Raw genomic sequence first — 19,158 nt, 5'->3', positions numbered from 1 at the left:
AACAGTATCAGAGTAGGACAGATCAATGGCAAAATGTATGAAGATTCTAATTTATACAGAGCCGTTTATTTAAATACCAAATTCTAGCTAAGGTAAGTTGCTTTTTCCAGACCGCTTTTTAAAATTCTGAGCAGCAGAAGAAGAGTTGGTTTTTATATGCCAACTTTTATATGCCGACTTTCTCTACCACTTGAGACTCAGACTTACAATCACCGTCCCTTCCCCTCCCCACAACAGACATTCTGTGAGGTGAGTGAGGCTGAGAGAGTGTGACTTGCCCAAGGTCACCCAGCTGGCTTCGTGTGTAGGAGGGGGGAAACAAATCCAGTTCACCAGATTAGCCTCCACGGCTCATGTGGAGGAATGGGGAATCAAACCTGGTTCTCCAGATCAGACTCCACCGCTCCAAACCACTGCTCTTAACCACTACACCAGGCTGGCTCCCAGTTACTAACCTAGAATAAAAGAAACATTTTTACAATAGACCTGTCCAAAATTAAATGTTCTGCCTATAAAAAATGGTTTTTGCCCAAAGGTGTTGTGTCGGATTGCATCATCCAACGGGATTCAGCACTCAACAATGTTGGCCTGATGTGTAGACTGTCGGTATACACATCCAAGACATAAATAGACATAAATAGAAGAGAGTCAGATGAAAGATGTTCTCAAATTTGGTCAGTATTCTTGGCCTACAACATGCCTGACCGATACACAGTACAAAAGGGGGGCTCACAAGACTCGCGGGGGGTGGAGGGGAAATCCCAATTCCACATCACCGAGCCTAGGTGGTTCCACCTTTGAGCTCAGCCAAGGCAGTGCCTCTAAGCCCAAAGAGGATCCCATCATCTGCCATGGCTGTGGCCAGAACCTCTCATGACATCTACACCACCAGCATGGTGTAGTGGTTAAGAGCGGTGGTTTCGAGTGGTGGACTCTGATCTGGAGAACCGGGTTTGATTCCTCTCCTCCAGATGAGCGGCGGAGGCTAATCTGGCAAACTGGATTTGTTTCCCCACTCCTACACACGAACCCAGATGGGTGACCTTGGGCAAGTCACGGCTCTGTTAGAGCTCTCTCAGCCCCACCTACCTCACAGGGTGACTGTTGTGGGGAGGGGAAGGGAAGGTGATTGTAAACCGGTTTGAGTCTCCCTTAAGTGGTAGAGAAAGTCTGCATATAAAAACCAACTCTTCTTCTTCATCATCTTCTGCTGCCACGGCTTGGCCTGGAGTCTCTCCTGACATCCTCTGCAGCCAGGCCCAGAGAGGCTCCCGGCGTCTACCACCATCACGGCTGGGCCTGGACTGGCTCCTGGCATCCACAGCCACCGCAGATGGGCCTGTAGGAGTTCCCAGCATCTGGCATTGTCACTGACGGTCCCAGAGCGGCTCCCAGTGTCCACCAGACAGGCCTGGAGCAGCTCCCCGAGTCTGCCATCAGGTCTACAGGTAAGTGTGTTGTGTGCTGTTTAATTTGGGAGGGAATTTAACCCCCCTATGTATTTTATTTACGATTTCAAGTTTGCAGGAAAATCTGTTTAGCGTTGGTGTGGCCCCATCTGCAGATTTAGATATCCACAGATAGCAGCCACACATCACTATTAGATATATAGGGTATAGAAAATTGGTAACTGAAGCCCCATTACTTAACATGTTCCTACTTTTCTTGACTGTTTGTTGTAAAATAATAAAATCTTAATAAAACCTTGAATTTTTAAAAAATGCATCACCTTTTAGGGCAGAGTTGAATGGTGTCTAGTGAACACTCAGAGCATGAGACTACTTCTGGCAGCCCCAAAATGTTTTTAAGACACCCCAAAGATTTAACGTTTTTTGTACCAGTTTGCTGCTGTTCGCTGTGTTGCTTTGAGTAACCGTGACTTTTTGTTTGAAAAGAAGTCCTTCATCCTAATAACACTGGCATCATATTGTACTTAATTCCAACTGGCTGAGTGACAAATTCATTGTTATAGGAAGAAGAGCTATTTTGAACACCTACATTGGCCAAGAAACTGCAGCTGATCAAAGAAGCTCACAATGGAACTAACCCTTTATTCATGCAGCCTTGATATATACCAAAAATTTTGACAGTTGATATGAAACATTTTGGGACTAGATCATTTAGATTCTTTTATAATATTCTTATGATAGTTAAAAATTGGTGAGCTACCCACTAGGCGGCTCGCATTCCATGCCCGGCCCCACGCTAGTGGGGCCATTTAAAGTTTGAGAATAGGTTGAGATCATTTCGGCCCCAAGACCTGTAATCACTCGCTTTACCAGATAAAACTGCATGAGGATCGGCATTGGGCGCCTTAACCCAGCGTTCAGTTCATCCCGCAGTGCCAGTTCTGCTTACCAAGAGTGGCCCACTAGGCGTGGTGAGCTATCCACAAAGACACTAGCAAAGTTGGCTAGAGGATTTAGATACATAACTACTACTGACAAATTTAAATGCATTTTTGTTTATCATCTGGGATGTTAACTGTACCACCACAGGGTGTCACTATCACAGCATTAAGATGTAAACTACCAAAATACATTTTGATATTTCAGTAAGTTAATTGTGGGATAACCTATGGATTTATTCTTGGCTAGTTCAGGACACTTGGTTTATATTTTCTCTCACTTTTTTTATTACAGGTAGGTAACACTCTGCAATGGACAAAAATCTGAGATACACTAGACATCTTCAAGAAACTGCACTGTTTCTGGCTCTCACCCACTCACAGTCTTAGAATAAGGGGGGGAGAGGCTAAGGGACCCCAGGGCAATCGTGGTACAGCCACACATGACGTATATAAATGCTACAGGTAGTCCTGTCATCCAAACTATTGCCTCTTTCTGAAAGTCAACAGGTAAGGGGGAATCCCGATTAAGATTGTACTTGTTCAGACTGCAGATGACTAATGCTCTTCTAGGGAACATTCTTCCCTTCTCCCACAAATACCACCGACCTTAAAAAAAAAAAACCTAGCCTGGTACCTAGACTCTACCTTGATATCAAACTTTCTATGCAGAAAAGGTTTTTTGAATGAATGAACATTGATCACTTGTCAGCCACCTATAGAGGTACAGCCCAGAAATAAGATTACGGCCTCCTCTGCTGTTGCTGAGACCGTCTGGCTCTCCTGTTGTTGCTTTTAGTTTCTTGCATTAACAAGCAGTGGCAATTTAATAAAAGAAGGCAGTAATACATTTAAACTGATGTCCTCATGTGGAATCATTTATACAGCTTATTTAATTCCTAGCTCAGCATGGATTTGCTGGCATTTAAAACAGTTATGACTTTTGGTAACATTTCCCCAAAAATCTAATTAGATGTCTCAGCTATTATTAAAAAAAAAAAGAGTATGGGGGCTATAATTAATGTAACGGGAGAAACTGGGAGTCATGCAGACTTAAGTCCAGTATCTTTTTTACAATCTAAATTTGGACTATAGGAGATTACTTCAAGAGAATTCTGAGTTAAATTCCATGGAAATCAGGTTATTTGTAATGCAAAGGAAATGTTTTTTAACAACTAAGTTTATAGCCTCTAAAAGTGATTCTTCCCACTTTACACAATTTGTCTTCTGGAGCAGTATGAAAACAGTCACTTACAGTGCATTCATGAGAGGAATGCCTGTGCCGGGTTTTGGAGGCAACGCGGCCTGTCGGTGTCCCTGGGTGGTGGTGCTGTGGCAGAGCCCGGCGTCCGGGCCTTCCTGCCAGCATTGGGGGTGTTCCTGCCCGCCTCTTCCTTCTCTCCACAGCCTGTGATTGGCTCGGGAGGCTGCCTTCCGTCGCCCAGGATGACATGGGCTGGGCAACGCATCACGTGATCATCGCCCCATCCCTTGGGCCTACTTAAGGCCACATCACCTGGCCACCCGGCTTCATTCTGGGCAGCAGCAGAGGTGGTGGGCCAGATCTCATTTTGGGGGAAATGGCCTGTGTCCCTGCCTCCCCCTTTTGGGGACCCTGTGACGGATAAGGGGTTAATCTGCAGCAAGAGCTGACAGATCAAGAGTGGGCAGAGCCAGAGAGCTGACACTCTGAGCTCTGAGAGACAGAAAACTTTCAAAGCTTGGGACACAGCCTGGGTAGAAGGCTGTGAAAGTAGTCAAAGTGTTGGTACCCAGCCTGAGAGGAGGCTGTGATAGATTGGAAGCTTGGTAGCGAGACTGAACGGAAGCCAGACTGTACTCTGTGAACCTGAGGGGTTCTGTTGAGCCAAAGCTATTGAAACACATGACCTGTGGGAGTGACAGGAGTGAGAATTGGGTTAGAGAGGGCCCATTCTCAGGTCACAAAGGGGAATTAGTCTCTGAGGTAGAGCTATTCCGGTAGCAGGGAGGTGTGGAGGATTACAGCCACTGGTGTGGGGGAGTCAGAGAGAACTGGAAGAGGGATTTTTGGATATTTCCCCAAACTTCTGTCTCCCAGCTGCCGGCTGCTCAGAACACACAGGAGCGGTCGTGTCAGTTTCGCTGGCGCGCGCTGCGGCCATCCCCATAGTACTTGGGGTGGGCGCGCGGCTTGGAACAGTAGTTGTGTGCCTGCATATCAGGGTTGCCATGACCAGTCCGGGAGTTAGGCGGCCCGTATGCTTACATCAGTGTATGTTGAGTAAATCATTCTAAATTTACTCAAACTTTACCAGTTTTGAATATAGTTCTAGCAATCTAATTGCTAATAAACCAGTGTAAGAAACATTTGATTGCTGCTTTATCTGAGCGTGTAAATGTATGTCTTCAGCTTCCTTACCCTGTAATTCCAAATTCCTTAGTCCAGACGGACCATTTGATGGAACAGACAGTTAAATTATATGAAGGCTGAATGAAGCCTATATTTTGATCAATATCCATAACAATTAGAGCTTTGATACAGACACAGCCTCTCATCTCTTTTGGAATGCTCTATCTAATTTATTGATCTCTCCTTCTGTTCTGCAGAAGGCATCCTCTCATCACAGAAAGCAGATACTATCTACACTGTACAACATTTTGTAAAAAAAATATCTCAAACTATAACCATAACAATAAAATAGAGAGGCAGCCAACATTACTTATTAAAATAAATAATTCCAAATCAATGTACTTTTCTGTTTGGTTTCACAGTTCTATAGATTTTGGTCCTTTTTTTTTTTGTTGTTGCACTGGAGAAAATGTAATACGCATGAGAAACTGGAGAACACTGCAAGATCTTCTAGGAGAAAGAGGCAACCATCTGGCCCATTTTGGCAGGTGGGAAAGGTGGCAATGGTTGGCTAATCAAGAGGCTGTTAATGACTTGAAAACACAAGGTCTGGTTTCCCTTGCTAGCAGGAGGGAATACTCACAATAACAGACTGGAGTATTGAGCCACACGCTGCATTGAGACTGCCCTGATTTTGCATCTATATAGACCATTTTAGCCAAAACAATTCTTTCATACTCAGATTATCAAAGAAAACTAACTAACCAATCTATTATACAAGTATGAAAGAATTAGGATCCTCTATATGACCTCTGTGAGTGTGGCTGTCTGTAGTCATCTTCTTTTTGTTCTCTTTTTATTCTTGCACATAGTGGAAGTTGCAATGGGGGTGGAGAAACAGCTGTCCTGCCATATACAAGGGGATATGAATCAATCCTTATGTTGTCTAGCTATTTGCTCAAATCTCACTATCCGTGATTCTGATTAAGGTATCTGTTATTCAGTCTTATGTTGTATTACCTGCCACAAAGTACACTATTTCTGCTTTATTATACCTTGCAGACAGTAAGAAAAACCATCAGCAGACACTAATATACTCAATCCTAAACAGAATTACACCTTCTGTAGAAAAGGCATACCTCTGTTTATGACTGCAGTGTTATTTGTGGAGGGTCTTTTAGTGTTTTATATTCTTTCTTTACAAATTATATAAACTTTTTTTTTCTCATTTAGTGCAGATCAAAGTAAGTATCAGACTTTTGTCCCACACCTAGGCAAAGATCTGAAGCTGGTTTAACTCACATTTGTACTAAACATTTTATCCAGAACAGGTTAATTCTGGGGTGAAAAAACCCTGAATTCCAATTATTTAATATTTATAATGAACTTCCTATCACAAGCAGTTCAAGGCAGATCAGAGACAACATGAACTTGGATTGGTAGTGCTCTAATTATACAACAAAAAGGCTGAACAGGCCACCGTGGGTTAATGCAAAGCTGATACCATTGAAAATCTCATTACAAGGATTGCAGCACATAATTGAGCTGACTCTATGGCTGAGTGAGTCAGCGGCCCCCGAGATTTATATGCCCACAATCTCTCTGCAGTCCTTGATTGGGTCTGGCTCAGTGCTGTTCTTCAGTCACAGCCCTTTAAAATGCATAAAAATAGAGACATATGAATCAGCAGGAAACCTATATGAGGCTTCTCCAAAGTATCCCCTCCAGCTTTTCTCTTGTACCACAAGATACAGTTTTGATAACCTTGTATACAACAAACAATAATCTGTAACAAGAAAACAGACTGCAATTGGAAAGCCTGCCATTGTTATTAAAATGGCTACTTTCTACTTCCAAAGACCTTGCTTGGTTAACTTTTTTTGTTAATTATACTTTTATTTATATAATTGCACAAACCTTTCCAGTCTTGTGCTGTGCAAACTTCATTTTATCCCCCCCAAAAAACTGTCAACTTTCTTAGAGTTATTTTAAACACACCTTTTAAAAAGCAACATTGTATTGATTTTAAAAGCTCCTATAAATAAACGTATACAGTTTAGGAGCAGCCAGTTTGAACAATATTTCAGCAATAAATCAAAAGGGAAAAACCAATTCAGTTTTAAGAGCAATGAGTTTTTATATTGACAGAAACCAAGAGCGATCTTTATATCTCCTTCTGAATAAATATATCTGATTCTGCAACGTGGGAAAGCCACAGTAAGTGCAATGGGAAAGAGCAGAGAAAGAGGAGAAAACAAGGCAGGGGCCTTGCAGGTCCCCAGCATGTAATATTTTAAAAAATATTTAATGTAATGTCAGTGATAGGTACAGCAGCGAAATTTACTCCAACTACAGTATTTCAGCCAATCCTGTTGGTGCTCTGATCCAGCCAATAGAAGCTGTGTAACAGGAAACAGTTATGATCTGACAGCCAGAAGCTGAGGGTTAGAAGGATGAGAAGGAGAGAAAAGGTTGCCAGCCATGTCTTGTAACCTGGTAGAAGCATTTGTGGTGGTGATGGGGCAATTTCTTCAGCATTGCACTGATGCGCAATGTCACTTCCAGCGCAAAATCAGAAATGATGTCATCACATCAGGGCAATGCTCTAGGATTCACCAAAAACTCTATGGTTATATTATGTTGTGTGATATAATATAAGAAGCCTGCCTAAGAAAGGATTTTTCCTCACCCCTGCGCAATCTCACTGTTCGCCATTTCGCTTGTGTTTTATTACATAAACTCTGTTCTTATTCCTCGTTGAAAAGTAAACCATCTGGTGTAGTGGTTAAGAGTGGTGGTTTGGAGTGGTGGAGTCTGATCTGGAGAACCGGGTTTGATTCCCCACTCCTCCACATGAGCGGCAGATGCTAATCTGGTGAACTGGATTTGTTTCCCCACTCCTACACACGAAGCCAGCTGGGTGACCTTGGGCAAGTTACAGCTCTGTTAGAGCTCTCTCAGCCCCACCTACCTCACAGGGTGTCCGTTGTGGGGAGGGGAAGGGAAGGTGATTGTAAGCCGGTTTGATTCTCCCTTAAGCAGCAGAGAAAGTCGGCATATAAAAACCAACTCTTCTTCTTCTTAGAATCATAGAGTTGTCCCTTTCAGTTTCCTCATACCTCCATTAGCTGCCACAGCCTTCAGTGGGTTTTATACCCAGTGTCAGATTTCTTGGACAATTATTTCCCTCCAGATAGCAGTGCATTGGGGAAGGTGGGAAAGTGACAGAGAATCCTGGGGTGGAGTCTAGCCCCATGAAACTGTCACAATTACTTTTTTGCATATTTATTGCAGTGGTAAACATCTCCACCTACATGGTGCTGGGCAACTGAATCTCATGCTGCTGCTGAAGAACCAGCAGCAGCGCTATCCTCCCCTACTGCATCATCCAGTTTTGCCCTGGCAAGGTGGTATAGTACAGTAGTTACCAGAGGTTTAAAGACAAGTGATAGAAGAGCTATGCTCAAAGCTGCTTAGAGGCAGGATAATATAATTCTGTGTGTGCTACAGCAGTAAAAAATGAAGAATAGGAACAGGCGGTAAGTCTCAAGGTACTCTGGGCTGTTCTGCACATGTGGTTTTTGTCAGTTTTGACCCTGAACTACTTCAACATTTTTTCTTTTCTGCACATGTTTTGCCCCCTAAAGAAGTAGCTTCGATTTTTCCTCATTTTTTCTCCAACGTTTTATTGAGTGCTGTGACAGAGGGGGAAAATGTCTGCTTTAATACACGGTCTGCTTTAATACAATGTCTGTTTCAATACAAGCTTGCTATGTGTGTGCTAAGGTAGTGGGGGGAAAGTCATGGAAAGTCATGGTGAACGATAACGGAACTGGATAGAACAGCTGAAGCTCTTAGGCTCCAGACTATGTAAAAAAACCAGATAAGCACAGAATGTTGATGTGCCTCGTCAGAGCGTGGATTTTGGATAAATGTCTGTTCCCCAGTAAAATCGGGGCTCAGTGTTTTGCTTGCTAGAGTAACTGAGCCGCAGCTGCGAATAAAACTGTTTTTCTTGACAACGGTCTTGGGTCTCTCTCTCCCCCCCATGAACCCCGGTTTCCGCTACAGTGCTTATACTGCGAGTTTTTTTCCTCAAGCCAATTCTGAGTCAGCGTCACTCAACCTGTGGAAATGCTCCATTCTGGGTTTTCCCCCACTGCTCATTGACTCCCACCCACGCCCACATCCAGCCTTCCAATTTTTTTCCACACAACCCTCCCATTTTCCCCCTCCCCTCTATCTGGAGTTTCCTCAATTCTTTAAAAAAATTTAAACATGCAAGATTAGTGATCGAACACTGAGGCATCTGCCTGCATACACCAAGGCTCTTCCGGTCAGCCTCGCTGCTAGGAAACTGACCAGAAAACCATGTGACCATGAAACCTTCCCTTGCGGAGATATGTCTTTCCCCTTATATTCTGTGAGGAAAGGGGCTAAAGACTTTCTTTTATTCTTTTAATGAAAGCTGGAAATTCAGAGAACCTGCTATTGCTTTAACACTGCAGCGATCTAGTGATAGTTCATTGCCGTTTTTTTTTAAACTAACTAGAAAGCGATGTAACCATGAAACTGACCAGATCGCAGGGGAGATAGCGGGAAAACACCTGTAGGTGCAACAAGACTGCCTCTGGAAGGAGCTGAAGGTGGTTTTATTAGTGATAACATTTGATTAGTTCTGCCCACTGGCAGTTTTAAATTACAGCGTTTAACTAGTGGCTTTTATGTATTTCATGTATTTTATTATTATTTACATTATAAACCACCTTGAGTTCCTATAAGGTATAAAGGCAACTAATAAACATTTAAAATAAATAAATAAATAATCCTCCTAAAACTGGGAATTCAAAATAAGATTACATAAAGAGGATACTACATAGAAAGGTGCAGTTTAAAGAAAAGATCTGACTGGTGACAGTGGAAAAGGAAGTAGAGATAGGTGGTAGGACGGGACGGTGAAGCACCCTCCCTGTAACATACATGGTCGTTCAGAAAGAAAACAAAAGATTTTTTAACACTTTCTTTCAGATCTGCCCAGAATACCCCAATACAGCCCAAGAAAAGGCTTGTCTGTTCCAACAGACCCATATATACACTGGCTTTTATTTTTAGTGGGGATTTTCCTCTGGGTAGACAAATCCCCTGTTTACTTTGTATTCAACCTATAGAACTATGGGAAAGGGTAATTACTGAACTCACTAATGAAGTGTTTTCAGCATTCATTAAGCAGATGTACTAAATGCTACTTGAAGTACTCACAGTAAAGAGGAAAATTTAAATGGCCATAGAAATAAAAAAAGCAGGACAGAGAAAACAGTTCAAAAAGATAAAGAAAGGATTTGTTTACCCTAATTTACATACACATCTGTTCTAAATTCTGTTGGTCTCTGTAATTGTTATCCCCACACACAATATTTTAAGTATACATATTAAGTATCTAATTTCACAGGAATTTCCAAAATGAAAAGCAATTCATGACAGGGAGCTGACAAATCAAGTTATTGTCTCCTGCCTACGTCAATTATCTCAGACTCAAATGCAGAACTATTTAGCCAGCAAGAGGCAAAATTAATGGATAAACACTGTCAGCAAAAACAAAAAAGAAGAATACAGTTCTGGAACCCCTGTGCTCTTTTAGAGCTCCAAAAATAAACCAATAGTTGTTTAATTATTCAGCAGTACAATCTTTTGCCTTGCGCATTCTATTTGTTCTTTGCAACATAAATATAAACATAAATTCAAACATAAAAGAACAAGCATTTTGAGTCCAAAAGAGTATCTTTGAAAGGCAATTATCCGATTTTCAACAAAGACTGTATAGCAATAACCATTTTTGTAAATCCACTAGCAAAAGGCCCATCCAGTTTGAATGTGGTTAGGAAAGAAACTACAGAAAAGGCTGGGTAAGGTTTGCTTTTCAACATTTTTGCACTTCCCTGTTGCCCCAGCCTGGATGCAGACTCCATTTTCTGAGAAGGAGGTAAAGAATGCACTTTAGCTCACAAAACAGAGTTGCACTTACCTGTAACTGCTGTTCATTGAAGTCTTCGGTGCAGACACACATGTGGGACTGCACCTGCACGCAGGCCTGCCACCAGAAACTTTTCATAGCCTCAGGCCTAGACTGGGAATGCCCCTCCCCTTGGAGCAGGCAGGCCCGGCTTCCTGCCGACCTACAGAATGCTTCCTGGGCGGGGCATCCCCTCCCTCCTCAGTTCCATTCCCGCTGCCGACCCATGTAGGTGTAGTTTTTTTTTTCTTATTTATTTAAGGCCGACAGCGGGCTAGGATGGGAGGGATGTGTGTCTGCACCGAAGACTTCAATGAACAGCAGTCACAGGTAAGTGCAACTCTGTTTTCATTTTTAGTCTTTGGTGCAGCCCCACATGTGGGATTTTAGCGAGCTATATACACCAGGAGGTGGGTGTCGGTCTATTGGAATAGAGTTTGAAGGGCCACTTTGCCAACTTCTGCATCTCTACTTGCTAGCAGGTCAATGGTGTAGTTTCTCACAAGCAGCTCCTCGCTCGCCCAAGTCGCAGCCTTGCAGATGTCGGTCAGAGGGACCGTGCTGTAAAAAACTGCCGACGATCCCTGGGCCTTGATAGAGTGGGCCCTAACCCCTAAAGGACATGGAGTATCTGCTGATTTGAAAGCAGACCTGATAGCAGAGGCCACGCATCCTGCAACAGACTGGGCCTAAGTTGCTTTCCCCGTTCTTGGGGCTTGGCGACAAATGAACAGGCTCTTAGAATGTCTAAAGTACTTTGTCCTGTCTATATAGTATAAGATTGCCTTCTCACATCTAAGGTGTGTAACGCTTTCTCTGCTTCCAAAGACAGGTTTGGGAAGAAGACAGGCACCGCAAACTCTCGAGTTAGGTGAAAACTGAAAATTACCTTGGGTTTAAATTGTGGGCTGGGATGTAAGACCACCCGTTCATCAAAGATCTTTAAGAAGGCTTATCAATCCTGAGGGCAGCTAGTCCTCCCACTCTCCTAGTGGATGCCACTGCTATCAAGATGGCTACCTTAGCTGACAGTAGATTGACTGGAGAGGTAGCTAAGGGTTCAAAGGGGGAGAGCATCGGTCCTGCTAGCACCAATGAAAGGGACCACTGGGGAACAATCTCCAGTGCCAGAGGAAACTGTTGATGAAACGTCTAGCTAGTGGGTATATGGAGACTGTATACCCCTCAACCTTGTAATGGCAGGCTGAGATAGCAGCCAGGTGTACCTTGACAGATGAGACTGCCAGACCCTGTCTGGTTAAGTCTAGAAGGTAAACCAGAATCAGTGGTAATGGGCAGCTAAACGCTGAGGAATTGTTAGAGCCAACCCAGTGCTCAACCTTTCCCATTTCAAATAAACAAGTATCTAGCAGACGGCGTTCTGATTTGTAAGAGAAGCACTCTGACTGGTTGGGACAAACCTATGCCCTGGGTTCTATCCTTCAGGCTGTTCGGTGTAGGCGATTTATATTGTGATGCATGAGAGTGTCCCAGCGGAACAGATCTGGGGCCCTGGAACGTTCCCTGAAGTTGTGGTCCGCTGGGTGGAGCAGCTCTGATAACCATATCTGGCGGGGCCAGAAGGGGGCAATCAGGATACAAGATGTGTGATTTCGCCTTGATTTTTCCTATGACCCTTGACAGGAGGGCGAAGAGTGGGAATGCATAGAAGAGGGTGCCTGACCATTGTATCTGGAAGGCGTCCCATAGTGGCTCTGGGTCGTGACCCGCTAGGCAGCAGAACCTCTCCGCCTTCCTGCTGTTGCAGTAGGCGAAAAGATCGACTTGTGGGAAGTCCCATAACTGAACAATGGGAAAACAGGAGCTTGTCCTGGAGCTCCCACTCATGGCTCGTGAGGAACTCTCAGCTGAGACTGTCTGCCCAGATGTTGTGAATGCCTGCTGTATGGATGGCTCCTACTGAAATGTCGTTTTCCAAGGTCACTTGTCATTCTCTCTGGGCTTCTCTGCACAGGAGAAACGAACCTGTACCCCCCCCCCCCGGCCGCTTGTTGGCATAACAGACCACAGGAGTATAGTCCGATTACACCAATGTTCCCGAGCCCCTGAGAATATCCATGAAGGAGGTAAGTGAGTAACAGACTGCACGCAGGTCAAGCACATTGATATGCATGTTTCCCTGGAGTCCTTCCCAGCGACCCTGTATGGAGGGAACAGGTTAGAAGGTTGGACTCTGATAACCACCAATCCAGGGACCTGAAAACTGTCCTAGGGATAGACGACCTATGGGATTGTGAGTGACAGAACTGATTGAAAGTATGTAAAAACCAGTTCTGCAGGACTCTCATGTGGAGTCTGGCCTGGGGAGTGACGGCTGGGGTAGAAGCCCTCAAACCCAACAATCTCTGAATCCATACCACCAGCTGGTTTCTGCACCTCTGGAACACTCCTGCCAAATATGTTGTAAGGAGTAGAGTCTGAGACAGCTCCTACAGACTGGATTCTTTGAGTGGGGACCAACTTGTATTTTATCCAGTTTACCACAAGATCTAGGTTAATGCAGGTTGTTAACACCAACTCTGTCTGGAAAGGGCGATTGGGGTGTCTGCTGTGAGAAGCCAATCGTCAAGGTAAGGGAACATACTACATCCTATACGGAGGGTGGTGGAGTCCCCTTCCTTGGAGGTCTTTAAGTAGAGGTTGGATGGCCATCAGTCGAGGGCACTTTGATTGAGGGATCCTGCATAGCAGGGGTTGGACTGGATGGTCCTTGGGGTCTCTTCCAACCTTGAGATCTTGTGATCTTGAGAGACCCTTTGAACATCGCCCTGCTGCAGTAGCTTCTGCAGCTGTGGACCGAACTCGGGAAAGGGGTTGTTTTTTGTAGGCATATGATGTGAACAACTGGGGAAAAATTTACCTCTAAATGGTACCCCTCCATGACAACTCTCAGGATCCAGCTGTCCATGTAGATGGATATCCAAAGATCACAAAATTTGGCCAGTCTGTCAAGAAATTGAAAGCTTTCTTGGATGGCCTGCAGACACAGTCAGAAACTTTGAGTGGGTTGTTGCTGATCATCATGCCACTAAAGATGAGTAAAAACTGAGACTGAAACTGAACTGCTGCTATCTTTCAGAAGAGGGTTGGTGGCAGGCCTCTGTCTGTTGATTGGTCTGCGTTTTCCCGACTGGCCCTGGTGACATGGCTGTTGGTATTGCCTCTGTTGAGGACACAGCTGCTGAAAGCGTTGTTGCCCTTGCCCTTTAAGAAGGGAGGAGCAAAGCCCTGGTGGCGTGGCTGATAACACTCACGGGAAGGGTTGTTGTATGGTAGGACCCCCAGGGATCTGGCTATCTGGTTGTCCTTCTTTATGTTTGTCAGAAATTCTGTGGTGGAAGGAGCAAATACAGTGTCTCCCTCTAATGGGAGGTCCTCCTCGGCCTGTATTAGGTTAACTGCTGACTTGGCCTCCTCAGGGAAGGGTTCCAGATGGGGAGCGGCTTTTTCCCAGAGGAACAGCTGGTAGCCCCCCATGATTGGCTGGTAGTTGGCGATCCTGAAACTCAGGGCAGGTGAGGTATGAGATTTTCTGCCCAGGCAGTCAAGCCTCCTGTTCTTCGTGTCAGCAAGTGTGGAGTGATGTCCCCGCCCCTGGCGGGCTCGCATCTCTCCTGTTGCGATGAATGGTCAGGGATTCACAGAGTCCTGCTTGTAAGGATCCTCTATTTTCTTTGCAGAAACAGGGGTGGAGGCTGGTTATTTATTTATTTTATTTATTTATTATCCTTTCCACACTAGCTTGCTACTATTCCAGGAGCGTCTGGGTAGAGGCAACTAAGGATTCTGTCCTTGGGCCTATTATCAGAGGTTGTGATGATAATCTCAAGGGCTTCTGCCAAGCGCAGCATCTGCTCGCTCTGGAGAAGTAAGTCTTCAGAAGGTGAGATGGCTTCAGTGTCTCCCACGTGCTCCTCCGGAGAAGGTTCTGACACTCTCTCTGAGCTTGCTACAGAGGCCGAGGCCAAGGCCTCGAATGGAGGAAGGCTAGGTTGGTGAGCTGGATCCATGGCTCTCGGATCCATGGCTCTCGGATCCATGGCTCTTTGGATCCATGGCTCTCGGATCCATGGCTCTTTGGATCCATGGCTCTTAGGATCCATGGCTTTTGGGGTCCATGGCTCTCGGATCCATGGCTCTCAGATCCATGGTTCCTTGGATCCATTGCTCTCAGATCCATGGCTCTTTGGATCCATGGTGATCGGATCCATGGTTCTTTGGGTCCATGGCTCTCGGGTCCACGGCTCTCGGATCCATGGTGATCGGATCCAGGGCTCTTAGGATCCATGGCTCTTTGGATCCATGGCTGTCGGATCCATGGTTCTTCGGATCCATGGTTCTTGGATCCATGGCTCTTCAGATCCGTGGTTCTTTGGATCCGTGGCTCTTTGGATCCATGATGATCGGATCCAGGGCTCTTAGGATCCACGGCTCTTTGGATCCATGGCTCTCGGATCAATGGCTGTTTGGATCCATGGCTGTTTGGATCCATGAGTCGGAGCCGGTGGAACCGACTGGACCGAGGGGGGCCACTGGGGAGTCTCGGATCCAGCGGGCAAGTAGGAGCTAGTAGGGCTCTTCTCCACGATTTGGCCTTCAGGCGTGTAGCGCAGACATTGCGAGCTCCAGCAGTGAATAACTGGCATACTTTACAAGCAGCCGTGCTGTGGGACACATTCTCAGACCGCAGAAGCGGAAGTCTATTGGCTGGCCGGGCAGCCCCGGGCGGCAGACATCGCTTAAATAGGGCCTTGGAGGCCGTAACAGCCCTCGGCACTTGACCGAGGGGACCGAGATTTCCAGGCCCTCTGGAGATTTCCAGAGGAAAAAACTCCCGTACAGGGGAGAGAGGCAGGTCAGGAAGCCCTGAGCGGCAGCCTGGAGGAAGAAGAAGAAGACTCACGATTCTATCAGAAACGAAAGTGAAACGGACTGAGGTTTGTTAGAGATGTCTGTTCTCGGCGGCGTCAAAGAAGGAACTGAGGAGGGAGGGGATGCCCCGCCCAGGAAGCATGCTTTAGGTCGGCAGGAAGCAGGGCCTGCCTGCTCCAAGGGGAGGGGCATCCCCAGTCTAGGCCTGAGGCTAGAAAAAGTTTCCGGTGGCAGGCCTGCGCGCAGGCGCAGTCCCACATGTGGGGCTGCACCGAAGACTGAAAATTAACCAGTAGTTACTTTCCTTCCCACAGCTAGCCATCTTAAGAGCATGATGGTGTTTTGTATGGGGAACATCAGAAATTTTGCACATTACCTTCCCTGCACAACCCTGGAGCTGCCTCAAGAATAAAAAGGAGGAACAACCACCTTCCACAATGTCCCTCTTGATGACGGCCACGTGATTTATCACTAGTTGTCTGCCAGCACTAAAAAGTTACCTCCATTCAGCACATTACTTTTCTCCATTAGAATGGCCATTAGCCATTTACTTATAAAGGAACGTTAACAGACAAACTTACCTTATTTTATTTATTTCATTTATACACTGCCTTTCTCCCCCAATGGGGACCCAAAACATCTTACATAGCTTTCCTCTCTTCCATTTTATTCTCATAGAAACCCTGTGAAGTATGTTAGGCTGAGAGAGTCTGAAAGGCTCAAGATCACCCAGCAAAGGTCACATGGCAAAGTGGGTATTCAGACCTGGGTCTCCCAGATCCTGGGGCAACACTCTAACCTCTACACCACACTTGCTCTCTGCCCAGCTGATTAAGGCATTAATCCTGCTTCTATCAACATAGATTCTTCCCAAGTTTATTTCTTGGCCACAAGTTTATTTCTTGTTGGGAGTCCCCAACGTGGTGCCTGTGGGTTCCATAGCACCCGCTGACACCTTTTCTGGTGCTTACCAAGAGTTTTGAAAGTGGGCGGGGGTGAGGTGGTGCTTTTGCCCAACAAGGCTAGGTTTTTTAAAAACATTGCTTTGGCAGCATCTACCACCACTGCAGAAGGATCTCCACTGCGTGACTGAAGGTAGGCTGCGGCAACCATTTTGTAGCTGGCTCCACCTCCTGCAGGAGCCATTTTATGGCTGTGTGACACCCACCATACTGCGTCAGAATTGCAAAGGTGCCCACAGGCTCAAAAAGGTTGGGGATCCCTGCTATAGAGTGACAGAATACTGGTAATTGGGTTTGATAAAGGAAATTTGGTTGCCCCTTTCTTCTCCTCTTGATGCTTACAAATTAGTCAGATTAGTTCTGCTATTTCCTTGGCTATGTATCTTCCCAGAAATAGATATTTCTCCCTTTTTGAATGATTAAAAAACATTATCCATTCTATAGAACTCCATGATGCTCCTTTTCAGGGACATATTGGTAAGATGTTTTAGAACTTGCTACCACACATTAAAAATCATAGCTGATTTCAGCATGTTAAATAAACATTCACAGCTCATTCCTGAGCTTTGCGGCAGCCGGGGACAGCACAGATAGGAGGCAGCCTACCAGCAGCTCCGCCCCCCTGTACGCCCCAGGAACACCTCCCAGGACGCCGGTGCAAGCACTTGTCCCGGCAGGATGCCAGCAGGAGAATGAGCCGGCATCATAAGAACATAAGAAAGGCCCTGCTGGATCAGACCAAGGCCCATCAAGTCCAGCAGTCTGTTCACACAGTAGCCAATCAGGTGCCTCTAGGAAGCCACAAATAAGACGACTGCAGCAGCACCATCCTGCCCGTGTTCCACCGCTCCCAAAATAATAGGCATGCTCCTCTGATACTAGAGAGAACAGATATGCAGCATGACCAGCATCCATTCCAACTAATAGCCATGAATACCCCTTTCCTCCATGAACATGTCCACTCTCCTCTTAAAGCCCTCCAAGCTGGCAGCCATCACCACATCCTGGGGCAGGGAGTTCTACAGTTTAACTATGTGTTGTGTGAAAAAATACTTCCTTTTATCTGTTTTGAATCTCTCACCCTCCAGCTTTAGCAGATTACCCTGTGTTCTAGTATTATGGGAGAGGGAGCATGAGCCGGCGTCCACGGGCCACGCTGCTGCACCAGCCCTGGGGCACCACTGCAAGTGGCACAAGGCCAGCGACCATGCCATTTTGCACAATGCAAGTGGCACAGACGGCTGGCAAAGGGGGCTGGGTCGCCTCCTAAGCCCGTTTGGCCCCCAGGCTCAGGAATGAGCTCTCAGCGTTGTAGGTTATTTTAGACATCTACTTAGCATGTTGAAATAAACTGGGGTGAGGGGCTGTTATTGGGAAAAATAATAAGTGAGGACATGCTGTAACATTCTTCAGTCGTTCCATTATCCCATTTTAAAGTTAACCAATCTGGTTTGGTAACAGCAGCAACAGCAGTAAATAATTCTGGCACACCTCTCCAAGGTATGCAGTTGTTTTGGCCTGTATCTTTTGGGCACAGCCATTGTAGTGACAGCAGGGTGTAAAATAATTTCTTCTTTTATTATGGAGCATGTAAACTCATTCCAGTCTTATGATTGGTTGGATGCACTACATCAGAGAGATTCTAATCTACCTTTAAAGACTGTAGCAGAAGGACAGAAAATGGGGGGTGGGGAGAACCCACTTCAGGAGTCTCTCAAAATGAACTTGTGATTTATCGCCTACTGTAGCTCTTCAGGAAATAGTATACCGAGGTAATAGTACAGCTAGTGTAAAATCAAACACATATTGTATCTGCTTATGTCCAAATGGAGACATAATTCCCATACCATACCATTCTGCTTATTAAATAGTCAGTTCTAATGCTGCCATTTCACTCAATTAAAAAGCAACTGGGATATGATTTGCAAAGTATTGTATTGAGGTTTAGCACATATGTACACAGTGGCAACCACACAGTCATAAAGAAGCAAAAATATATCTTTCTTACCGTAATGAGGAATTATTGCCCAGGCCATGGCAGATGCATATATCCCTCCAATCATCCAAAACATGCAAAGCCAGCTCAAGTGTTCTCCACGTTTTTCTCGAGCAAGGACTTCAGCAAAATACGAGAACACAACCGGAACAGCTCCCCCAATCCTAAACGAAGACACAACATTAATGTTAAAGATGACAGCAATAGGAACCACATACAAGCTCTGTATTTCTTTGGCTATTTAATTAATAACATCTGCATATCACGGTCGTTTATGTGTGTCTGGAAGCTACTGTGGGAGTCCAGCACTGAATCTTTCAGGACTGTTAGGACTTACAGTCTTGACAAATTGGTCTTTTATGCATGGCTGTTTCACTCGGCATCACACACACACACACACGACGACTTTGGGTCTTTGTGTTGATTATGCATGCCGTTTCTGACCATCAGAGGTCACCTCGCTCTCCCTCTGTGTTTCTCTGCATTTTGCCCACGTTTTCAAATTTGACATCAAACAGGTCTCTGAAAACACGGGCAAAACATGGGGAAATGCAGGGGGAGAGCGAGGCGACCTCTGACGGTCAGAAATGGCATGCATAATCAACACAAAGACCAAAA

The 19,158-nt window shown here is 45.3% G+C and overlaps 1 protein-coding gene across 2 annotated transcripts in view; it reads right to left on the bottom strand.

Annotated features, from left to right (window-relative positions):
• SV2C (synaptic vesicle glycoprotein 2C) overlaps positions 1-19,158 on the bottom strand; it is a 75,040-nt gene that overhangs the window by 44,766 nt on the left and 11,116 nt on the right. For both annotated transcript variants that reach the window (XM_056848255.1, XM_056848258.1), the window contains exon 3: positions 18,553-18,704. In XM_056848255.1, coding sequence (XP_056704233.1) covers positions 18,553-18,704 — 152 coding nt within the window. The remainder of the gene's footprint in view (positions 1-18,552; positions 18,705-19,158) is intronic.

This window comes from Euleptes europaea, chromosome 4, assembly GCF_029931775.1.
Source record: "Euleptes europaea isolate rEulEur1 chromosome 4, rEulEur1.hap1, whole genome shotgun sequence".
In the NCBI taxonomy this organism is placed as follows: domain Eukaryota; kingdom Metazoa; phylum Chordata; class Lepidosauria; order Squamata; family Sphaerodactylidae; genus Euleptes; species Euleptes europaea.
This window is presented reverse-complemented; position numbering and strand designations above follow the sequence as displayed.